We start from the raw sequence: 21,560 nt of genomic DNA, 5'->3' as shown, positions 1-21,560 counted from the left end.
GCCTTTGTACCCTAACTGATAATGATTATCATGGGTTAACACTTTTGCAATAATGTTGAAATCAAAAGGCCCCAGTTAAATGGAATTGGATATACTCTAAATTCTCCATGTTCAGTGGTTGTGCATGTGAACTCTGCTCTGAACTGCTGCTGCTACCCAGGGCTAAAAAGCACTAATTCCTCTCCTAATTGTTCAATTAAAGATAACTAAACAATTGCCACAATGCAGGAAGGCACCCTAGATGGGATGTTGGTCCATCATACTACAACACGGAGTCACACATACTGTACATACACACAGATTCACTCACTCAATGATTCATACCCACGGCCAATCTTCCAACCGATTGGAAATGGTAGCCAATTTTCCACTTTTGGGAGGAAAAGACACAAATGTACATTGGAGCTGTGATGTAACATCCCTAAGCCAGTCTAATATAATAATATTTCTTTGCAGTGTAATTGATAACTTCAGATTATATTATTTTTGTAATTAATTCTCTTACTATTTATTTCATACAAGTAGTAACAAAAATGCCATTGGAGAATTTTTTTTGACCCTGGTTTTAACACTTCCCACTGAAGAAGAGACAGGAGTCAGAGCTAGAGGTAGCCGAACTGAAGATGTTGAGGTTCACTTTGGGAGTGACAAGTTTGGACAGGATTAGGAACGAGTACATCAGAGGGACAGCTCATGTTGGATGTTTGGGGGACAAAGTTAGGGAGGCCAGATTAAGATGGTTTGGACATGTTCAGAAGAGGGAGAGGGAGTATATTGGAAGGAGAATGTTGGACATGGAGCTGCCAGGCAGGAGGCAAAGAGGAAGGTCAAAGAGGAGGTATATGGATGTAATTAATGAGGATATGAAGCTAATGGGTGCAAGTGTTGAGGATGCAGAATACAGGGATAGGTGGAGAGAGATGATTCGCTATGGCGACCCCTGAAGGGAAAAGCTGAAACAAGAAGAAGAAGAAGAAGAAGAAGTCTCAGAGAGAAATAATCTTCCCTGTTTTCAGGCAGAACCAAGCTGGGCTATTTTACCATATGCTGGCATACCATTTACTATCTATTAGCGGTTTACTTAGTAGACCTATGTTAGGGCATTGTATCTTGTGGACACTAGCTATTTAATAGGCTTTACACAGTATATACAACTTATGATTGTAATAAATATGCTATTTGGATCGCAATAAATATGCTATATGGACGTATGGACACCGGACCGTCATACTCATCTGTAAGCCTTACTCAAACGGTTGCGTTGGGGTTGCGAAGTATACAACTATACAGATATATAGCAGCAATGTTTCTCTTTACTAGAACTAAAAGCCTAAACCTCTTCCACCATAAACCCTGGGCACAAAGCAAGATCAATGAAGACATAATTCACCAAGAACTCAAATAGTACAGAGGCCTATATTTACTTTTACATCATGTACATTCAAGATGATGTACAGAAGTAAAATTATAATTATATTTGGACTTCTTGCTCAACCTCGATTTTGGGCAAATCCCAATGGCTTCACTTTAAAATCTAGTAGAAAGCTAGAAGAGTGGATGTTAACATACTGTAACTACAATAGGGACTATATCTGGAATTGGGTGTTTAGCAGGCATGTATTGAAGTGACAGTCTGGTTTCCACAAATTTTTATCCATTTATTGTGATATTAGTCTTTTAACATGTTATTTAACCTGTGTGTAATTGTTATACATGGCTACTAAATAGTGTGTTTAACACCACAACCGTGTTAATATTATAGTACAATAATGGTATAATATAGCAATAATATAGTACGATAATATATAGTACAATAGTATGTTTTGTTTTACAGTAGGCTTGGTATAGCCTATACTGTAAATAGTACACCTATAGAGACCTATGTATACTATTATTTTATTAAGCTTTCAACACATTACTGAAAAGTAACAGACACACATTGCCTAGCTTACAACAAAAGGGAGTACAAAAGCAAAAATAGACATAAGCTGACAAGCTCAGAGCACAGTATCACAGATTGAAACGATCAATTGGATCAATAAAAAATAATAGAAACTGGGGAGAGAATACATGAGTGGTCTAGGCACCTCTTGGAACACAGTGTCAAACCAAATTGCAGAATGTCACAGGTATTTAAACAGTCAAGATATAGTGTCCATATACTTTTGATGGAGGGAAGCTTCAATCTGATCCATAACATCAGTCAATTCTTCCTGGCCATCTTTTATATTTATTAAAGATTAGCCTGCAAAGAAAACCCAGAAGAAGTCTCAAAAGGATCCAGCCAACAGTAGACTATTTAACTACACATACTGTCAACTAATTTGACATTAATATGAGCAGCTTGGTCTTCTGTTACAGGTTTAGTATACTGTATACTGTAGATATCACACTATTATACCATGTAAGAGTGCATGTGGTGGCGTAGTGTTTATACCCATCATGTTGTAGACTAGTATCTGAGCCACGCATGGGTTAATTTTAGATGTGAAGGTAACCGTGGGAAAGCAGCAGAGCAGCTCGGGCATCAATAGAGAAACAATTAGAGCTGAACTCCTGCTCTGTACGCAGCGATGTATATTGATCGGGTTTGTGGTAGTTTTCCCTCCATCAACTGTTAGTGGGCATCTTTTTTTTTTTGCAGAGGAATACTTTTCTCACACACCTTCTTTGGATGTCCACAGCCGTATGCTATCACTTGAAGGAAGAAGACACACTCGAGCTGCCTTTCTGTGGCGCATGTGGAGATGATGGGAATCCGCTGGTGCTGATGGGAATCCGCTGGATTTGATGGGAATCCGCTGGTACTGATGGGAGTTTGATGAAGCGGTCGATTTCCTCTAACTGGAACTAGGACGCGTTTTGTTCTCATGTCGTCCACGCAAGCGGAATAGCCATTAAACACACAGACGAGTGGACATTTTTCAGGTACAGCTGACATTTATTTACAGGTCGCGCGTTTCCCTCCTGCTCATTTGGATCGGATGTCGGAGCGCATTTGATTACGCGCGTCATTTCCAAACACTGGATTTTACTTTCCAAGGTGAGCTTTAAAAAGTTTGCGATTAAAAATATAGCCATAAAAGTTGACCGAATGTCATGTGCCAGAGTTCAGTCACGCCTCTCTGGCAAAAGGTTTGCACCTGTTGTGTGTTGTCTGGTGTTGTTCGATTAATTTAACCCTAACACACAATCACACGTTCATTTCTGATGTTTGTTTTATAGAAATGTGTGTTTAATTTCCCTGCTAGAATTCCTTATATACAAAGAGAACCAATGCAAAAATTATATGGACTTGTAATTTTTATTTTTTTATTCTCTATGTATGTTTTATTATTATTATTATTATTATTATTATTATTATTATTATTATTATTATTATTATTATTATTAATAATAATAATAATAATAATAATAATAATAATAATAATAGATGGACTATGGATGGATGGAGGGATGTGTATGAAATTTGGGGTTTATCCCTGATGTTGAGCATTTTATTATTAATAATAATAATAATAATAATAATAATAATAATAATAATAATAATAATAATAATAACAACATGAATTGATTACATGACATCAGTTAATACAGCTCACAAATCAAACAGCTGATGAATTATGCAATCTAGAATAAACTAACAAAAAAGAAATAAATACAGGCTTGTTTGATGTTTTGTTATAAAAGTAGTATCCGAAATATACGATATATTTAGTCTTTTTCTCCAGAAGACACATTTTAAGGCTCAGTGTCTAGACGTGCAAAATAGTGAAAAAGTCATCAATTAAATCCTACATTCAGGTGACAATGTGTCTTCAACCTGACTGGTGATTACAGTTGATGCTGATTCCCTTCCTAGTCCTCTGGTAAGTGCAGCTGTCTGTAATGGTTATAGTGACTCAAGTGGCACAGTGTGCTGCGTAAGTGCTTTAAGGGAGCGCCTTCTCTCACAAATCACTATGGAGCAGCCCGTCTTGAGGCATTGCTGCACCTACACTGTGAACCGCAGAGGATGATCTGCTACTCTAATCATCGAGCTCCTCTCATGAACTTGCAGCTACTGCATTTTCATTTAACGCACTGTGGGCACGAGCAAGTGACTGGCTGCTGAAATATCACCCTGGGATTTAACCCCTGCTCCATGCTCTTTCGGGAGAGGAGCCGATCCAGGAGGCAGTCGGGCTGAGCTGCCCGTTGCCTGATTCTTTTCTCTCCGATGGAGGGCACTGATCCAGAGAAGGGGACTGAGGAGCAGACAGAGGGAAACTGGACCGGCGGTGAGGAGGATGGGACACTGCAGTGTCCCGGGGAGTGCCATCAGAATGGGTAAGATGGAGCGGGATACCAGAGTTAAGCTTGACGGATGCTTTCACTACTAAGCCGTTGTTGTGAGGTGCTAACGGATTTACTGACCTAATTTACAACTTTACTTGTTTTGTTTACAACATTTTGTGTTGTTGTTTTTGTTGTATAATTTATTTATTTCTGCACTATTTAGTGGGAATACTGTCTCAGTTGTTTTTATTTTATTTTATTATAACTGAGATTTTCTGTTGTCAGAGGATTTTTTAACCCTTATAATATTTACATTTGTTTCTCCTCTGTGTGTGTTATTGAGATTTGCCTTTTAAAAGCAGTTTTTGATTTATCAACACGTCCATGTTGTTGTTTCTTGTAATTGCTTTCTTCTCGAGATTCTTCTTTCTGCTTAAGACTATTAAAAATAAAACATTTGCTGTATTTTAGATAGATTATTTATAAGAAGTCAAGAGGAAAAAAAGATTGTCAGCATCTATTAACTATTAAAGTTTTGTCTCTAGCCGGACAAATCTCTCTCTCTCTCTCTCTCTCTCTCTCTCTCTCTCTCTCTCTCTCTCTCTCTCTCTCTCTCTCTCTCTCTCTCTCTCTCTCTCTCTCTCTCTCTCTCTCTCTCTCTCTCTCTCTCTCTCACACACACACACACACACATGAAAGAGAAGAGTGCACCATTGCCTTTTCTTTTTATTTTGCTGACAGTTACTACTAGTCCCCATGTGTTTCAATGGTGCTATGTTTTATTTTAATGTAGAAGGTGTTCTCAGTGACCTTTTTTGCTCTAGAAAAAAAAATTGAAAGGCTTTGGTCTTTAGCAGAACAGCAGTTGGATTAGTCATCCCCTTCTCAGCTTCAAGGTTTTCTCAAGACACCGCACGGGGGCTCTGCTTCAGTCTCCTCATGCTTGGACACACTGTTAAAATATGTAAATTAATGGTCATATATTCCCAAACTACATCATGCTAAATATTAAGACTTGTATTATCTTTGTACATTTTTCTTTCTATAGATTATTAGAATTTAGTTTATCCCAAATCATCACATTAGTTTCCAGATTTGCCAGGCAAAGCGTTTTGGAGATGCTTGTGAACGAAACTACTAACAAATCTATGGCCAAAAAGAATTTGATTGTAATCTCATGGACAACTGGAGACAACTAGATAATTCGTTTAATTAAATGTGTCAAACTGCACAGTTCAGCTGGACTGTTATTATGTCCTTCTGTCCTCTATTTGGATAAGAAGTGCACAGTGTGTTAGAGTTCGTGGCCAGTGCTATGAATATTTACAAAAATGAAAGCCTTCGCTTGTTTCAAAGTAAATGTTCTTTCATGTAGAAAATGAAGACTGGCTCTATGATTTAAAGTCCTGTCGCCTCAGTAGCTGCCAAAAAAACACTGTTATAGGCAGCCAAGCATCAGAGTTCAATACAGAATTAAATGTATCATAGAGACAGACAGACAGATAGATAGATAGATAGATAGATAGATAGATAGATAGATAGATAGATAGATAGACAGATAGATAGATAGATAGATAGATAGATAGATAGATAGATAGATGGACGGACGGACGGACGGACGGACGGACGGACGGACGGACGGACGGACGGACGGACAGACAGATAGATAGATAGACAAATAGACAGATAGATAGATAGATAGATAGATAGATAGATAGATAGATAGATAGATAGACAGACAGACAGACAGACAGACAGACAGATAGATAGATAGATAGATAGATAGATAGATAGATAGATAGATAGATAGATAGATAGATAGATAGATAGATAGATAGATAGATAGATAGATAGATATTTCTCAATTATAACCAGTTGGTGGTATATAATTGATTTGGGTATAAATGAGTTTAAATGCAATAAACCTAGTCCTATTTTTATAATGCTATAATCCAAATACCCACATTATTGTGTTAATAATAACAGGAATCATATTAAACTCAATATCTAAACCAAGATGCTGAAGATTTGCTGAAACTTAAAGCGGTCTCTCTTTGCCTCGCCAGAAAAATGCTCCATCACTAGCAGCTGATTTAATTTCACTCTCTGATTTACAATCACCTATTTCATTATGGTTCACTTGGCTTGCTGTTAGGTTCATGACTGCTGGTCCCAAAACAGCATCCATCTTTTACAGGCAGCAGCCAGTAAGCAGCCAAACGACCTTCAGTGGGCTGCAGTTTAAAGCTGGCCTGCTTGTATTGGCTATGCTTTTTCTTCTTTATTTCACACCTGCCTGTGACCCAATCCCATGATGTGTATTCACACCGTGTATGGGCTCTGATCCCAAACCGCAGCTGGTGGAAAATCTCTGCTGGGTGTTTCGGTTCTCCAAGAAAAGGTTATTATGCCTCATGGATTAACTGTAGAATTGGCCGGGTTTTGTGCTCAGGAGTGAAAGTCTTCGGGGAAAACCTGCTGAAAGGTGAGAATAGATACAGGCAAAAAAACATTATGATGAATTTTTGCTGGTCATAGAGGGTTTTGAGCTTCTCAGCTCATGTATCGGTATTTTTGTATGCTTTGTGAAATGAAACATAAGTTCAACTTTAATCAGATATACAGTATACTGGGGTTCTACATGTTTTAGAGGATCTTTAGAGACATTGCTGATTGTGATCTGTCTACCTAAAATTGCACATTTGCATTGCTTTTGTTATTACTTCTGTTACACAGGTCTTACACTGGCACTGTGTATAACGACCTCGACTCAGTGACATTATAGTTATTCACATGTAAACAATCAGCCTGATATTTAAATAGGGTTAGGTTCATAAAATGAATCTGTACTAAGGGGATTGAAAGGAAGTGCAAACATTTGAAAATCTGTTTTAAAAGTCAAACTAAATCTTTGGTAAATTCCATTTTGGATAACATTACTGTATGGTCATGCGATTAAAATGTATTCAAATATTCGGAGACGATCTATTCGCATTAGAGCAAGTTGTAAGTTTAATAGAAATTGACATAGAAGTGCAACAGAGTGCAAGGAGTTTTCGGTTTTCTCTTAAGTTCGGAGTAAAACAGTAAGGATGCTAATAAACACTCTATATGTGGTATTATGGAACGGATGAATGGATGAATAAATTGATTGGTTCAAGGTTAAAACTTTTTTAAAACATTGTTTATTTCCAGTTTCTACTTGGAAATTACTGCAGCATAAATACTAAATTTCAGTCTTCTGTTTTCTATCGTCGTTAGGGAGAAGATGCCCTTCCATCATGTGACGGCAGGGCTGCTGTATAAAGGCAACTATCTGAGCCGCTCTCTGTCTGAACGCAGTGATAGCGACCAGCTGGCTAGCATCTCTGCTGAGGAACTGGACGGTGAGTGAGAAATATCACACACACACACCCACACACACACACACACACACACACACACACACACACACACACACACACACACACACACACACACACACAGGCACACAGGCACATACGCATAGCTTAATAAGACTTTTGCTTATGATCTATTCTCTGTCACTCAACTCAGAGAGACAATGAAATTAGCTTGGCGAGTTGGACGGCTTGTTAAATCTGGCAGGAATTCCGAGGTGCTGACAGCATGCAGAGTTATTGTACTACCTCATAAGGCCAAAAGTATAGACACCTCTGTACCAAACACCACATCCACTATCCGTGGGCTTCTACTAGATTTTGGGGCATGGACGATGCAGGTCTGGTGCACAGCCATCATTTTAGTTCATCCCAAAGGTATCCAGTAGCGTTGAGGTCAGGGCTCCGCATTGCAGTCTTACAGGATTTAAAATGAACCTATAACCATAACCAACAAATTTTTAGAAGAGTTGCTAAGCACATATAGTTCACATATTTCAATCTAAACATGTGTATTCTGCTTCAGGCTAGAGTTTTTCCTGTCAGTATTTTTATCTATTCAGTGTAAAGTCTGTGGAAAATCTAAAAAGCAATTATCCACACAGTTAGTTTAGACCTTTAAACCATTTTCTAAATGTTAAGTGCCTCATTTATAGCAAAACCCTGAGTTACCCTGATCCCAGTGCAACATCACATCCATTTCCACAGTCCCACTTAGTTAGAAATTTATTTTCAATTTTTATGTATTCTTTATGTTATGTATTTCATGGATGTTATTTGTTTTTAGTTAATTATAATAAATAAAAATAGACGTGTCTCTGTTGTGATTTAAAGACTGTGCATCATCATAATTATTCGAAATATAATTTTAATCTGCTTCACAGCATCTGAAAATCCTCTAAACCTTCTGATCTGACCAGTAAAACATTCTGTGCATTAGTTGTCTACACAAACGTATACGATTTATTTTTGCGTCTATCTACTCAGAATATATATATATATATATATATATATATATATATATATATATATATATATATATATATATATATATATATGCCATTGATGAGTCAAGCTCTGGAGTGGCTGTCTGTGTCTGATGGCTCGTCCACTCCAACCATCTCATAGAGCGTCTTCAAAAAGCTTGCTTTGTGCACATGTGACTTCTTATACAATTGTGCGCTTCCAATATTGTGGCAACAGTTTGAAGACAAACCGCATACTGTTTATAATATACTGCACTGTACTGTATTATATACTGGAGTCCATATCCAAATATTAAAGATATTTCTTCAATCAAGCCAGATATTAAATTCTGTATATATTAAATCAAAATTTTTCACTAGGAAAGAATCAAAAGAATAAAATACCACTTAATGCCATCTTTAAAAAACACTGCATCACGTGTCAAGTAAAAAATGTCTTTACTCTTGTTTAATAGATTCCTCATAATAAGAGAAAAAAATTATAAATCTATCTCTTGAAGTTTGAGTCCCTTGTTGCTCCAGTGGCAGGATCCTGTGCTCTCATTGCTGTGGCCCGGGTTCGGTTCCTGGGTAGACAGCTAAATATAATTTATTTTGTATTGCGCTTTTAACAGTGGACATTGTCTCAAAGCAGCTTTACAGAACATATGAAACATAATACAAAAGTTTATTATACAAAGATTAATATAATACAAAAATTCAAGATTAATATTAGACTTATATTTAAATGTGTTTTTATTCATCTCTAACGAACAAACCTGAGGTGACTGAGGTGACTGTGGTGAGGAAAAAGTCCCTTAGATGGAAGAGGAAGAAACCTTGAGAGGAACCAGACTCAAAAGTGAACCTCATCCTCATTTGGGTGACACTGGAGGGTGTGATTATTAATATACAGCTGAATATACAGCTATACAACTGAAGGGTTAGCTCTCAGTGCCGGCCCCAAGCCTGGATAAAAATAGGAGGGTTGTGTCAGAAAGGACAACCCAGATGTGCCGACCACAGACAACAGCAACAAAAGTTTGTCTTGTATTATTGCTAGATAATTGAGCTTCATTCTAAAAAAAAGAAATAAGAAAATGAACTGAAAAGTCTTCGTATATATCAGGATATTATCACATGCTGTGATATCATTTTATGCAGTGAAGTAGAGCTCATGTGCCACTAAAATACTATTTATAAAATAAATTTATACTATTTTATAAAATAAATTTATAAAGTGAAAAATTTAGATATTTGTTTTAATAAGAAATATTTTCTATTTTTCTATCATCATATCTTCAGAAAGGGGATTGCAAACGATATTTAAAGTGCTTCATAAAGTGGTTGTTATTATTGTTTTAGGATGAAACAAACTATTTATTAGTAGTTTTTATTCCTTTTTAAATGCTAGAAATGTGATGAATTACAGAATCGGAACTTACTTTGTTCCTTACTTTTTTATTAATCTTGTAGAAATGTGCAGTATTAGTCCCCACATTACATGCCACATTGGCTCATCGATGCATATATATATATATATATATATATATATATATATATATATATATATATATATATATATATATATATATATATATATATATATATATATACACACACCTTTGTTCAGACACACTAATGCATAGACTGTTTTACAGGTCAGCTGTAATTGCTGGATTTCTATTAGAGGATTTCATGTCATAACAAACTTTTTTTTGTCATTCACTGAGCCAGACATTATCTACATGTAGCTTCAGTTGTTGGTTATTGTTTACTTGCATGTAAATTTACCTTAGCATGAGAAACGGACTATTGTTTCTGTTAAAAACTAGAATTCCCCCTTGTTTTTCACTAAGCAGAGTATTTCACTTAGTATTTCATCGTTTTCAACTATTTATTTATTTGTTTGTTTGTTTGTTTGTTTATTATATATAATACTTTGCTATAAAATACAACAGGATGGGTTGAGGTCTGACTCGAGTCACCTTACCCTCAGCTAGATCTGCAGTTTCCATTCACCATTTTAGAGTTTATTTCAGATGCTGTGAAGCAGATTTAAATTATATTTCCAACATGATTATGCACATTGCACATATTGTCTTCTATTCACAACGGAGGGGCGTCTGTTTTTATTAAATGAACTGAAAATGAAATATATAGCATTAAGAATACATACAAATTTGAAAAGATTTACTGAGTAAGTGGGACTGTTAGACCACACTAGTTACAGTGGCACTAAGCTACTGTAACTACCTTGCACATATTTAGCCGTGTCTGTGTGCTGCGGTTCGTCATCATCCTGTAGTGTTCGGAGTCATTCATTATATGCTTTTGACCTTAAAATAAAGGAAGCGTTGGTGTTTTGAACAGTATAATTTCAAACCCACTCAGTCAAGTCATTTAATCTGGCTTTTTAAAATGCATTTATTTCTGCACCGTCCACGAAAACGTCATGCAAAGAGATTTTTCAGTCTAAAACATAGACAAAAGAGAAGAGAAGATTAGAGCAACAACAATGTTTAAGGCAAAAAAAAAAAAAACCTTTCAAAGGAATGACAACAAATTTTCAAATGAACTACATTTTTACATTGCCTTTATTTATTTATTTGTTTGTTTGTTTGTTTATTTATTTGCTATAGTGGGATAAGTTACTAGCAGAAGCATAACACATGCAGATAATTAATTGCAAGTCACTGCACTATGAAGTCCTACTAGATTAGATTAGATTAGATTAGATTAGATTAGATTAGATTCAACTTTATTGTCATAACACATGTACAAGTACAAGGCAACGAATTGCAGTTTAGGTCTAACCAGAGTGCAATAGCAGCAAGTGCAGGATATACAGTTTGTACATGATTTAAATGAGTTAAATAAAGTGGTAATATGGAAGTAATTTACAGATGTGTGTGTGTACTATGAACATAATATACAGATGGCTATAATTATAACTGAAATTTACAGAAGGATGTAACAAAATATATGGCAATTACTATAAACAGTCATTTACAGATGTGTATGTACTATGAATATAATATACAGATGAATATATATGTACTATGAATATAATATACAGATGAATATATATGTACTATGAATATAATATACAGATGAATATATGTACTATGAATATAATATGCAGATGGCTATTAGTATAAACTGAAATTTACAGAATGGTATGTGCTATAGACAAAATATATGGCTATTAATATAATACATTGCTGATACTATAAACAGAAATCAGGTGGGTATATACTACTGGTTGTCATAGTAATAAGTTTATCAGTGAGTGGATCTTGTCGTTAAATTGAAAACATTTTGGTGGGAGTTTTGGTGTTTTGTGTATAAAATCCAGCAGTGTTTACCTGCATCATATCCTTTGAGATGAAGGAGAAGCGATGTGTGTGTGCTCTTTGCCACGGATCACGTTGCTCTACTCTCTACACTCCCATTAGTAGTCACAACAAATTTGCATAAAGTTAAACTTTTCTCAACTTTGTCACGTCCCTGGACACGCCCACATCTCAGTCATCAACAGTAGCTGTCACTCATGTCGCTGGAAGTCACCAAATCTGACTGAAATTGAATAGTCTCTGCTCGAGTTGCCAATGAGAGTCGCTGTACCTGTGAATGTAGCATCACATTGCCCATTTGCTTGGAGTTGACAGTCTAAGCCTAATGGTTAGAGTGTCTGACTCGTAACCCGAAGGTTGTGGGTTCGAGTTTCGGGCTGGCCATTTCTGAGGTGCCCTTGAGCAAGGCACTGAATCCCCCCTAACTGCTCCCCAGGTGCTGCAGCCTAGATGGTTGCCCACTGCTCCGGGTGTGTGTTTACTGCTCTGTGTGTGCACTTTGGATATGTCACCATGCTTAGCCGTATGTCACTTCACATCACTTTATTAGGTCCATCAAACAAACAGAGGTGTACTTTGTGTGTGCACATTTCTACCAGTACCACACACAATAACATGTTTTATGCAAAATAATCTATATGTGAGGTGTATCAGAAAAAGCATTTAACCACATGGTGGTGTATCCAATCCAATCCAATCTAATCCAACAGATATTCTTGGCATCGTGCTATCTCTGCTATTAGTCTACACTTACAACAAGATGTGAAAATGCCACACAAAATGCTGATTTATCTAGGCTTGTACTCTAGCAGGCCACTGTGTATTTATTTATTTATTTATTTATTTATTTATTTATTTATTTATTTATTCGCATTGTTATTTGTGACATTTCCAGTGAGTGTGTTTGTGTTTGTATGTGGGAGCCACTTTCACCAATGCTGCATTGTTAACCCACAGCAATCAGCTCAATACAGGAAATTCTCTTGATTACCTCCTGAGAATCTCACCTGATTACCACTTCAACAACGTTAATGAGATATTCATCAGCTTAAAGGTGGTATTTAGCAAATCAAGATATTATTCACAATTGTTTCACAAGTGTCCTCCAGTCTATAACCCAGAGAAATGAAGCAGCGATATCATTTGGTAGAGTGTTCATTTGAAATAAAAGTCTGATTTAGTTTAAAATAAGACAATGGGAGGGTAATAAAAAAAATCCATATTGCCTGTGGTGTGTAGTCAAAATAAACATCCCTTTAATGCATTTCTTAGGATCGTCAGTAAAATATAAGAAAAAAATAGCTGAGCTGTTCTTTTTGGGAAGTTTTGTTTGTTCTATCCAAACGACATTTCTGCCAGTTTTGCTCTTCTGAGTATTTAGTTTCTTTCTGGTTTTATTTTGTTTCATTAAGTTGGCTTTGAGGAGGGCACGGTGGCTTAGTGGGTAGCACGTTCACCTCACACCTCCAGGGTCGGGGTTCGATTCCCACCTCCGCCTTGAGTGTGCGGAGTTTGCATGTTCTCCCCGTGCCTCAGGGGTTTCCTCCGGGTACTCCGGTTTCCTCCCCCGGTCCAAAGACATGCATGGTAAGTTGATTGGCATCTCTGGAAAATTGTCCATAGTGTGTGAGTGTGTGAGTGAATGAGAGTGTGTGTGTGCCCTGCGATGGGTTGGCACTCCGTCCAGGGTGTATGCTGCCTTGATGCCCGATGACGCCTGGGATAGGCACAGGCTCCCCGTGACCCGAGGTAGTTCGGATAAGCGGTAGAAAATGAATGAATGAATGAAGTTGGCTTTGTAGAAGCCAACATTCCGTTTACCGTTATAAGCTTATTATTATTATTATTATTAGCCTAAAATGTATCAAGAGTAACTCCTCCTAGGGCTTTCGAGCCACATGCACCAAATTCGGATATGTCGTATGTCACGTGAAAATAAAAAATTTGCACAACATGGACATGTGACATATCAAAAGACTCAGCACAATGAGGGGAACTGCCCCATGGGTATTATGGTCACGTCATGTGGGGCAGTTCATGTGGGGTCACGTCATGTGGGGCAGTTACGTGACATCACGTGAAAATTAAAAATTTGCTCTCAGCACAATGAGGGGAACTGCCCCATGGGTATTCTGGTCAAGTCATGTGTGGCAGTTCATGTGAGGTCACGTCATGTGGGGCAGTCATGTGACGCCACGTGAAAATTAAAAATTTGCTCTCAGCACAATGAGGGGAACTGCCCCACGGGTATTTTGATCACGTCACATGAAAATTAAAAATTTGCACAACATGGATATGTGACATATCAAAACACTCAGCACAATGAGGGGAACTGCCCCACGGGTATTCTGGACATGTCATGTGGGGCAGTTCATGTGGGGCAGTCACGTGACGTCATGTGAAAATTAAAAATTTGTACAACATGGACGTGTCAGATATCAAAACACTCAGCACAATGAGGGCAACTTTCACAGTCTTTCTGTCCACTCGCCTCCAAAAAGCACCGGCCTTTGCGAATACTTGCACCGTCAAAGCCAACATCAAAGTTTGTCACGACGAACTTTACAAATCTAGTTTAGTTTGTTCTCTTCAGCTCTATGCATATTGACTTTACAGAGTTATGTACAGTTTTTTTTCTGGGTTTTGCCCTTTAGCTTTCGTCTTTGCACTAATACTGTGTTTTTGATACCTCTTGGTTATATGAATTATTTCAGTTGCCTGATGTTTTGAATTGTTTGCCTTGACCTGTATATGTTTTGAGGTCATGAGGTCATGAGGTCGAATCCCCGGTCCACCAATCTGCCTCTGCTTGGTCCCTGAGTAAGGCCTGTAACCATCAATTGCTCAGTTGTATAAACTAAAAGAAAGTATAAGGGTGTCTGGTAAATATATTTGACATATTGTATCCTCAAATGTGTGTCATGTGGCCTGACACAAAACATAGGAAATAAGATGTTTAGTGTACTGTAGATCAGTGTCCTCGATTAACTGGCGACTCAGTACGTCTTTGTCGCATCCTTCTTTTTTTTCTAGTGGGATTGTATATAAGAACAGAGCTGACAGACATTTCAGTGTTTTGTATAATTTTGTATTAATTCAACTCAATTCAATTCATTTGTATAGCACTTCTAGCAATTCACATTGTCTCAAAGCAGCTTTACAAAAGCATGGAAAAAGAATAAAAAAAAATTAAAAGTTTAAAATGAAGTTCCTATTTATCTCAATCCCTAATGAACAAGCCTGAGGTGAAAGTGGCAAGGAAAAATGTATTGAGGTGATATGAGGAAGAAACATTGAAGGGACCCAGTATAACTGGTCCTTATGTAACGTCCTTTCTACAACAGTTTGTAGTCCAGTTGAACTGTGCGACCAAGATTATTATTATTAAGAGTATTATTATTTATTCTTTTCCTGATTGTATTTATTGAATGTTCCATGTTTGACACTACTACTACCTTTCTCTGTCTTTCTGTCTCTTTCACTCACATTCATGCTCAAGTACACAGAGAGCTACAGAGAGTGAGAGAGAGAGAGAGAGAGAGAGAGAGAGAGTGAGAAAGAGAGAGACACAGAGAGAGAGAGAGAGAGAGAGAGAGAGAGAGAGAGTGAGAGAGTGAGAAAGAGAGAGACACGAAGATAGATATAGAGATAGAGATAGATATAGATATAGATGATACTAGAATAGAGTAGAACAACTATAGATATAGGATGGATATATGTAATATAGAGATAGAGTAAGTTATAAAGAGAGATTACAACATATAAGAGAGAGAGAGAGATATAGAGAGATAAAGCAGAGATATATAGATATAAATATAGATAGATGTTGATAAATAGATATACCTAATATATATAGCATATCTAGTCTATATAGATAATAGTTAGAAATATATATACAATAGATATATATCGATAATATATAGATGATATGTATTTATAAATCATATACACATATAATATATATATATAGCGATATAGATTATAAATAGTATATACAACATATATATATATATAGTATATATATATTATATATATATAGATTTATAAATATATATACAACATCATATATATATATATATAGAGCAAATATATATATATATATATAGATATAATATATATATATTTATAATATATATCTACATATATATATATATATAAATATAATCATTTACATTTTTTTCATAGTTGAGGCTTTAAGGCACAAAATAGCATGTGCAGCAAAATGGTTGATTGTGCCATTCATAGGCTGTGTCATCTGGCAGGGATGAAGGAAGCAAAAGAGGACAGTAGGGAATGCTAAGTCATCTGTTTGTTTGTTTTGGCAGAAATACGCGAAGCCTTTAGGGTGCTGGATCGCGACGGCAACGGCTTCATCTCTAAGCAGGAGCTCGGCATGGCCATGCGCTCACTGGGGTACATGCCCAGTGAAGTGGAGCTGGCTATCATCATGCAGAGACTGGACATGGATGGTGAGTTTCAGTTCCAATTCAGCCAAAATCTTGTGGACTCATGACAATCAAGCCCATATGTACTTTCTGAACATCTTAAGCCAGAGTTAGTTCAGGTCAATTTCTATCACTCCAGCCTTAGCAGACCATGTGTTTGTGGAGCTCACTTTGTTCATGAACCACTTGTTCATGGAGCTCATCCCACATGTGTATCTGGGCTTTGTTTGTGGGGAAAAAACTTCCCATAAGACTTTCATATGTGTGCACATTTTCATTCTGAATAAAAATATACAAAGATAGATAGATAGATAGACAGATAGATAGATAGATAGATAGATAGATAGATAGATAGATAGATAGATAGATAGATAGATAGACAGATAGACAGACAGACAGGTAGACAGACAGATAGATAGATAGATAGATAGATAGATAGATAGATAGATAGATAGATAGATAGATAGACAGACAGACAGACAGACAGACAGACAGACAGACAGACAGATAGATAGATAGATAGATAGATAGATAGATAGATAGATAGATAGATAGATAGATAGATAGACACAGACAAATAGACAGACAGACAGACAGACAGACAGATGGATAGATAGATAGATAGATAGATAGATAGATAGATAGATAGATAGACAGACAGACAGACAGACAGACAGACAGACAGACAGACAGACAGACAGACAGATAGATAGATAGATAGATAGATAGACAGACAGACAGACAGACAGACAGACAGACAGACAGACAGACAGACAGATAGATAGATAGATAGATAGATAGATAGATAGATAGATAGATAGATAGATAGATAGATAGATAGATAGATAGATCACAGTACAACCAAATGCATGCGGCTTATCGGGTTGAAAGATTTAGTTTCCTGGTAAATAAGGCTCTGTCCTGTCTATTCTCACTCCATATGGTGGGAGAATTAAATCCCTGTTCCTGACAGTTTTATCTAGAGCTTTATCTGTTTATCCCTTATCCTTTTTATATATATAAACTACAAAGGCATGTGTAATGTTACTGAATAGTTTAATAATTTTGAAATCATCTTTTGAGGGAAAAAGGAGGTCATATGAGAATGAGAGTGCACACTTTGGAAAGCTTTTCAACATAAATTGCCCTTTCTACTTGAGATGTTTGTTACAGATAATAAATAATAAATAAGCTATTTAGTTATTCTGATGCTGTAGACACAATAGGATGGGATGAGAATATAATATTATTCTTGTGATTGTGTTAAAAGAAGGTCTTAGGAGGATTTTTTATGGATGCTACTCCCACAAAATAGTTAATCTCGCATAGCCTAGTTTCACGTAGCCGGAACTTTAGACTGACGGCAGGTCTGGACTCCATAGCAGCTTTTATTGGTAAAGGACTGCACAAGAGGGTGTCTGACTGACATGTAAAGGAAGCAATCACAGTTTGTTTTTGTTGTTCAGCATCCTGTTCAGGGCTATTAAAACAGGCTGGTGTGCAACTGTAGACGGTTCGTAGAGTTTATACTGTGAACTTCACATCATTTGGAAAAGTTTAGCTGATCCTCATAAACCACAGTTGTAAATACAACGGCTTCCTTCTTTAATGAGTAAAGTAAAGCATCACGACTTCTAGCCAGACCGCTAAAAAATGCGACACAAAGGTCTCTTAGAAATCCAACCAATCTGATGGCGACTTCCAAACTCCTAACGAGTTTAAAATTTAATTTGTCGTATGCAGGCCGAGACAGAAATCTGTAATAGCGTTCAATCAAAACAGCAAAATGCTGACTTCAAATTGCAAATCACATTTGTGGCAGCATGTAAATGTATGTCTATCTCTTGACCACTGATCTTAATCTTAGCTTAAATTCATGTCTTGGCTTCTCTGGGTTCTAGAGTTATACTGTAGCTTCGTTATCTACGGACTCCTTTAATTCTGTTTAACAAATATAAACAAAGAACACACAATGCAGTGCTATTTTCGCATGCTATCATTTTGTCTCTTCTTAGACTGCAGAGACAGAAGCGTCAAATCCAAAACACTTCCGTAGGAATATTTAACATCCCTAACATAGGTGTGACATGAAATGGCACTAGAGATGAATAAGTATTAATAAATAGTGTATCCATGCTATTATAGCACAGAAAATGCTGAACACTTCATTGTTAAACACAATTTGTTTGTGCAATAGTTTTTTGTAAACTAGACTGGCTAAAGACATTATTTGATGCCAAAGATACATAGTGACAGAGTAAGCAAGCAATAATTCGATTAAATTACCGAGTCATTAATGCTGTCTCTAGAATGGAAACCAAACTATGTTTTTTAGGCCCTTCCTTTATTAGCATCATATACATGCTGCGCATTAAACATATTATTATTTATGTGGTGGTCCCAGCTTTCATCTTTATACTGATAACATTCTATTATATAGATATTATATAAGTGCAAATTCACCCACATTTCCCAAAGAGACGTCTTTCCAGTAGAAGGGATGATTGTGAATTTAAACTTATTTAAAATGTATAGAGTTTAAAAAATATTTCGCAAGTTTGCTCTAAATATCCAGACTGTCTGGTGTGTCTGCAAATCATGAAAGTCTAAACTTTCACTTAGGCCCTCATTACGTCCCTCGCCAAATCTTCCTTTTGTTCACCTCATAACATGGTCCTTGTGCTTTACCAAACATTCATTCATTCATTTTCTATCGCTTATCCGAACTTCTCGGGTCACAGGGAGCCTGTGTCTATCTCAGGCGTCATCGGGCATCGAGGCAGGATACACCCTGGACGGAGTGCCAACCCATCACAGGGCACACACACTCTCATTCACTCACATACTCACACACTACAGACAATTTTCCAGAGATGCCAATCAACCTACCATGCATGTCTTTGGACCGGGGGAGGAAACCGGAGTACCCGGAAGAAACCCCCGAGGCACGGGGAGAACATGCAAACTCCACACACACAAGGCGGAGGTGGGAATCGAACCCCCAACCCTGGAGGCGAACGTGTGAGGCGAACGTGCTAACCACTAAGCCACCGTGCCCCCCCTTTACCAAACATTAACCATGCTAAATCATTAGATTGAACTTTCATAAGCTCTTGTGCTCATTACATAATGCTATTTTTATTGGTTGTGTAGCTGAATTCAGTGCAATCAAATCACAGCTGCTAGACTACTAATACAATCTGCACACATCACCCATGTGCACATTTTTTACTGTCATCTTTCCTTAATCAATATAAGCTGTTTTTTATTACTTTTTCTCCTGCTGAGTTTCCTGAGCTTCTCCAGTCACACATTTCTTCTTGCACCCTGACAACCACCAGGCTTCATACTGTAGGTGCAGTATTAATACTGTAGGTGCAATGGCTCTCAAACTTTGGGATTCAGCTTCTATAAAATCTCAGCTGCAAAACTTTCTCTTTATTAACTATAATTTTTTTTTAACTTTTTTATTATTATGCAGAGATAAATTCAACAGAAATAAGTAAAGTGGAGAAAGTCTCAAATTAAGTCTTAAACTAAGTCAAGTCTAAAATTGCGGGTGTAATGAAACCATAATAAATCATGTCAGACTTTTTTTTTTTTTTTTACCTACACTGTGATAACGCTCTCTCACTCACTCATTTTCTACCACTTATCCGAACTTTTCGGGTCACGGGGAGCCTGTGCCTAGCTCAGGCGTCATCGGGCATCAAGGCAGGATACACCCTGGACGGAGTGCCAACACATCGCAGGGCACACACACACTCTCATTCACACACACACACACTCACACACTACGGACAATTTTCCAGAGATGCCAATCAACCTACCATGCATGTCTTTGGACCGGGGGAGGAAACCGGAGTACCCGGAGGAAACCCCCGAGGCACGGGGAGAACATACAAACTCCACACACACAAGGCGGAGGCGGGAATCGAACCCCAACCCTGGAGGTGTGAGGTGAACGTGCTAACCACTAAGCCACCATGCCTCCCTGTGATAAAGCTACTAGTGAAAAATAGTAATCTGGCTGCATCTGTTCACACATCTTTTTAAAATGGTTCAGATTGATCAGATTTAAGTCACGTTTAAAGTCATCATCAGAACATCTGTCATCAGTGAAGTGCTTTTAAAGCTCAAATAAAAATGAGCTGTTTCTGTAAGATTTTCCTGGTGTCTTCTGAAACTTCTCAAACCATGATTGAAAGAGATGACTGAAACAGATCCCCTTCACAATTTGACAGATCTTAAGCGTTTTGCAAGAAAGAGTGGAATAAAATTGCAACATCAAAATTTGCCAAGTTAATCCAAAAACACTGAATACTTAATTAGAGGCCAAATACGCTTGACTTCTGGTAGCTATATCACATTAAAGATGAAAAAAGGTCTGACATTCAGTTTTAATTCAGTTCTATTTTGATTTGTGTAGCACATTTAACAGTGTAAAGAATAAAAATTCAGAATAAAAATTACAAATTGTAAAATTTACATTTATATTTTTACCCCCAATGAGCAAGCTGGAGGCAACAATGGTGAGAATAAACTACCGGAAACAATATAAGGAGGAAACCTCTTCTGGGTGACATCAAAAAACTATGTGCCCATGAACCCTCCAGATCTGCTCCTTCACAAAAAGCTGGACCAAACAAATGTGTTTTCAGCCCAGACATAAACACTGAGACTGTGTCTGAGTCCCAAACACTAACTAGAAGGCTGTTCTATAACTGCAGGGCTTGTAAAAAAAGCCTTTACTACTTGAGGTACCAACAAACAGCCTGCACCTTTTGACTGAAGGAGGGAATAAAACAAAAGTTTTCTCAGTTACTGTGACCCGAGACTATTTAGTTAGTAGTATTTTATAATCAATTAAAAATTTTAATGTGAGCTAATAGAGTGTAGATATTATAGATGATGTGTTGTTAGGACTCTACAGTATATAGCAGCTGCATTCTGGTCTAAAGGGAGATTGCTTAAGCATCTACTGAAACAACCAGATAGTAAGGCATTACAAATATCCAACCTAGAGATAATAAAAGCATGAACTAGTTTCTGTGCATCAGGAGTTGGGTATCACCTGCAATTTTATCAGGGGTGTGTATAATTTTAAAACTACTGTCT

The 21,560-nt window shown here is 37.1% G+C and overlaps 1 protein-coding gene across 2 annotated transcripts in view; it reads left to right on the top strand.

The window, feature by feature from the left end:
* Positions 1-2,255: 2,255 nt before the first annotated feature.
* caln1 (calneuron 1) overlaps positions 2,256-21,560 on the top strand; it is a 54,141-nt gene continuing 34,836 nt past the window's right edge. The window contains exons 1-3 of one of the 2 annotated variants that reach the window (XM_027136603.2): positions 2,256-3,043; positions 7,540-7,664; positions 16,323-16,466. In XM_027136603.2, coding sequence (XP_026992404.1) covers positions 7,547-7,664; positions 16,323-16,466 — 262 coding nt within the window. In that variant the 5' untranslated portion in view covers positions 2,256-3,043; positions 7,540-7,546. Of the gene's footprint in view, positions 3,044-3,610; positions 4,330-7,539; positions 7,665-16,322; positions 16,467-21,560 lie in introns of those variants that run through there. The other variant, XM_027136594.2, reaches the window with a different exon arrangement.

Source organism: Tachysurus fulvidraco, chromosome 11 (assembly GCF_022655615.1).
Source record: "Tachysurus fulvidraco isolate hzauxx_2018 chromosome 11, HZAU_PFXX_2.0, whole genome shotgun sequence".
NCBI classification, from domain to species: domain Eukaryota; kingdom Metazoa; phylum Chordata; class Actinopteri; order Siluriformes; family Bagridae; genus Tachysurus; species Tachysurus fulvidraco.
The sequence above is the reverse complement of the archived record's forward strand: the minus strand, read 5'-3'. Positions and strand labels throughout refer to the sequence as shown.